Source organism: Pecten maximus, unplaced genomic scaffold, assembly GCF_902652985.1.
Source record: "Pecten maximus unplaced genomic scaffold, xPecMax1.1, whole genome shotgun sequence".
Classification (NCBI taxonomy): domain Eukaryota; kingdom Metazoa; phylum Mollusca; class Bivalvia; order Pectinida; family Pectinidae; genus Pecten; species Pecten maximus.
Genome location: NW_022980173.1, coordinates 2970 through 7946, shown reverse-complemented (window position 1 = coordinate 7946; position 4977 = coordinate 2970). Strand labels below are relative to the sequence as shown.

The 4977-nt window shown below is 42.1% G+C and overlaps 1 protein-coding gene across 1 annotated transcript; it reads left to right on the top strand.

The window, feature by feature from the left end:
- Positions 1–799: 799 nt before the first annotated feature.
- LOC117319428 (LIM domain-containing protein A-like) lies at positions 800–2092 on the top strand (the record flags this gene model as incomplete). Its single annotated transcript, XM_033874231.1, has 1 exon — positions 800–2092. A coding segment is annotated over one exon (1293 nt), but the record flags the coding sequence as incomplete, so codon positions are not given.
- Between the last annotated feature and the right edge of the window lie 2885 nt (positions 2093–4977).

The window sequence follows — 4977 nt, the reverse complement described above, 5'->3', positions numbered from 1 at the left end:
CTCTTAGTTATGCTCATGGTAAAACACCGTAAAATTGTCAGATTTGAAAAGTAACGGTAAAAGATTGTACCAATAAATATTTCGTTATGGAAAATAATTCAGTACTAATTTCCCATTGTCAGTTTGGTCCCCTCATTAATCATACCATGGAATATTTCTGACTCTTCAACATGGCTTTTGCTGGTACCCTGGCATGGACAATAATGGGTGTCCGTGTTGTCTTAATACTACTCTGACAACCGCAAACAATACTTCAGGTGTTCCAGTGGCCTACAATCTTCAAACATGCAATTGTCCCCCCCATGGTGTTTTAGGACAACACATTTCTGCAATTCAACTGGTGTTACTTCTTTACCCACCAACCTATGTCCTCCTCTGCCACACTGCCTCGGCTTTCCGAGTCATCATTACGCGATATAATCATTTGTCGTTTGCGTTTGATATGATAGGGTCCGGGAACTACTTCGAGAGTGGGATTTTTTTTTGATGTTTTGTGTTTTAAAGTTTTTTTGGTTTTTTTTTTTTTCACTTTGTTCATTCAATTTTCGAAGGTTTTTCTTTTTTGTTCGCTGATTCGACCGATTTAGATTGATCGATATACTCTCTTGACGCTTTGCTGTATCTGTTTTCTGTTTATGTTATGGCCTTCCCCCGAACAACTTTGCTGATATTTCGTCTAGAGGCATAAGGGGGGGAATAAGTTTTTTTTACACACGTTTGTATGCCTACATCCTTCAAAAAACTTAATGTTGTTGATGTCCTTAGAATGGTTCCTCCATAATCTGCATCTCCATCACAGGACAACATCTTCTTCCATCGACAACAGCATCTCCATCAATATCATCTCCACACAGCATCTCCATTCACTAGCATCTCCAACACAACAGCTTCTTCATCAATATCATCTCCACCACAGCTCTTCATCAATATCATACCAACAACACATCTCCGTCATATCGATCTCCAACAACAGCATCTCCATAAATTATCATCTCCACAACATCTCTCCATCAATTCTCCCCATCATACTCATCTCCAACAACGCTCTTCCAACAATGTCATCTCCCCACAACACCATCTCCAACAACATCTCGATCCATATCATCTCCATCAATACATCTCCATCATATCATCTCCATCAATATCATCTCAACACATCATCCCATCACATATCATCTCCATCAATGCAATCATCTCAACAACCGCATCTCCATCAATATCATCTCCATCATATCTTCTCCATCATATCATCTCCACAACAGCATCTTCCATCATATCTCTCCATCAACATCGCAACACATCTCCATCATATCATCGACAACAACAGCTCTCCACATATCATCTCCTCATAATCCATCCCAAACAGCATCGACATCAATATCATCTTCATCAATATCATTCCCACAACAGCATCTCCAGCAACAGCACTCACACCGCATCTCGCATCCATAGCATCTCCACAACCAACAGCATCTCCCTAATATCATCTCCTCATATCTCTCCATCAATATCATCTTCATACAATATCATCTCCAATACCCAGCATCTCCAACACAACATCTCCATCAAGCATCTCACAACAGCATCTCCATCAATATCTATCCAACAAATGAATCTCCACAACACATCTCCAGCATTCTCTCCAACACAGCATATCCATCATCTCATCCCATCATATCATCTCCAACAACGGCATCTCCAACACAGCATCTCGGCAATATCATCTCCAACAACAGCACTCCATCAAATATCAATCAACAACGCAGCATCTCCAGCAACAAGCATATTCCATCCATATCACTCCATCATATCTCGCCATCAATATCACTCCATCAATATCATCCCCATCATATCCTCTCCAACAACCATCATCTCCTCAATCTCATCTCAACAACAGCATCTCCACAACAGTATCTCCATCCGACTCATCTCCAACAACACTTCTCTCAATCTCACTCACAATATCCATCCCATCATATCATCTCCAACAACAGCATCTCCATCAATATATCCTCCAATAACAGCATCTCCATCATATCTCTCCACACCATCTCCATCACAGCATCTTCACAAACAGCATCTCCATCAATAATCTCCAATCCCCTCGCAACATCATCTCCACAATATCATCGACCAAGCAGATATTCCTTCACATATTCATCTCCAACATTATTAGCTACCACTCAAGCAAGCATAATCATCAACAGCATCTCCATCAATTATCATCTCATCAATCTCAATCACCAACACCGCATCTCCAACAACGCTCTCCATCAATCTCATCCTCATCAAATATCCATCTCCACACAGATCCTCCCACATTCATCTTCATCAATATCTTTCCCAACACAGCATATCCATCAACAGCATCTTGTCCATCAATATCATCTCCTCAATCTTTATCTCCATCCAACATCATATATCCATCAACATGCATCTCCTCAATATCATCTCCATCAATATCATCTCCACACATCATCTCCACAACAGCATCTCCATCACTCGCATCTCCACATATCATCTCCCGCAACAGCGTCTCATCAATATTCATCTCCATCAATATCAACACTGCCCTGCAGTGTTAGGGCGTAGAATTGGTACCTGCTCCCCATTGCTGATCGTAAGAGCGACTAAATTGTGGGATCTATCTTTTCTCTTCTTTCTTAACACTTTCTTATCTTTCTTCTCCGCACGTCTCCCTTGAATAATTGCCTCACTTTTGGCCTTTATTTGAGCGTTCTCCCCCGTGCGGAAGGCTTTGGGTTCTGCCCCCTTTGGGCCGAGACATACCAGAGTCTTTAAAATGGTAGTTGTCTTGCTCCTGCTTAGCGCTCACCAACAGCTAGTGGGACGACTGGTTCGCTCCCGTTGTCGTATAAAATGTGACGGGTGGGGGTGTGCTGTGCTGTGATTCTTCGCGGCCGTATGACTCATTGATGTAAGCAAGCACATAAATCGCAAAATTCCGGCCTATCACAAGGAGACTTACAACACGACATCCGCAGCCTCTAAAACCACCCATACGCACTCACCACACATGCATCTCGCAACGCACGGTGGGTGGAGGCGTCCTTAAATGACTAGCTGTAATAGGACCGTTACCACAAATAAACCAAACCAAAACCAAACCCATCTTCAACAACAGCAGCTTCTCTCAATACAGCTCCATCAATATCATCTATCAATATCTCTGTTCATAATATCATCTCCAACCCAACATCTCCATCACAACATCTTCAACAACAGGCAATCTCCATCCATTAATCAATCTCCAACAAATCTCCAACAACAGAATCTCAACCACCAGAAATCTCCAACAACATCACTCTCCATTATATCACTCCAACAACACATATCCATCCAATATCACTCCCCCATCAATATCATCTCCCCAACACATCCCAACACAACAGACATCTCATCAATATCATTCAACAACAGCATCCCATTACAATTATCAACAACAGCAGCATTCCAACAACCGCATATCCATCATATCATCTCCGCAATATCCTCGCCCATCAATATCATCCCTCAATTCCCCATCAAATCATCTCCACAACATCTCTCCAACAACGAATCTCATCAATATCATCCTCCAACAACAGCTCTCCATCCATATAATCTCCAAACATTCATCTCCACACAGACATCTCCATCAATCATCTCCAACAACAGCATCTCCTCAATATCATCTCCAACCACAGCATCAATCCAGTAATATCCTCCCTCAATATATCTCCACAACAGCATCTCCATCAATTCTCTCAACACAGCATCGCCAACAATATCTCTCCAACAAACAGCATCTCCATCAATACAGCTCCATCCTGTCATCTCCATCATAGAATCTCCAAAAAGCATCTCCAACAATCATCATCTCCATCTTCACGTCCACCTTAATCATTCTCCATCAATATCATCCTCCAACAACAACACATCTCCTCAATCTCCTCTCCATCATATCATCCCCATCAATAATCATCTCCAACAAACAGCATCTCCAGCAATATCTCTCCAACAACAGACATCCCATCATATCAATCTCCCATCAATACATCCCCATTCAATATCATCCCCATCAATATCATCTCCCACAACACCTCTCCGAACAACTCTCCCATCAATATCCTTCACAACAGCAGCTCCATCAATCTCCCCATCATTCATTCTCATCATATCTCCCCATCATATCCATCGTCACGATCAATATCTCTCCAACAACAGCATCTCCATCAATAATGATCTCCATCACTATCATCTCCAGAAACGCATCTCCCTCAATATCATTCCATCAATCATCTCCAACAACAAGCCAGCTTCCAACAACAACATCTCCATAACAGCAATCTTCACAACAGCATCGCCATCAATATCAGCCTCCAACATCATCTCCCTCCAACAAGCCAATCTCCATTAATATCGATCTCCAACAACTCATAATCCATAATATCATCCCCATCAATATCATCTCAACAATACAGCACTCCAACAACAGGCAGCTCCATCAATATCATGCTCCACACACAGCATCTCCATCAATATCATCACAACAACAGCTCTCAACACAGCATCAGCCATCAATACATCTCCACAAGATCATCGCCATCATATCATCCCCCAATATCTCCCATCACTATCATCTCCACAACCGCATCTCCCACAAAGCATCCCTCAATACATCACACAACACTTCTCCATCCAATATAATCTCCACCATTCATCTCCATCAATATCATCCGCCACACACAACCGCATCTCCATCATATCATCTCCCAACAGCATCTCCATAATATCATCTCCACAACAGCACTCCCAATCTCAATCTCCCAATCTCCATCAATTCATCCTCCAACAACAGCTCTCCCCAATATTTCTCTCCCCAAACAGCATCTCCATCAATTCACACTCATCCATTTCCATCTATCTCCATCAATAGCTCTCTCCAACAAACGCATCTCCAACATATCATCTCCA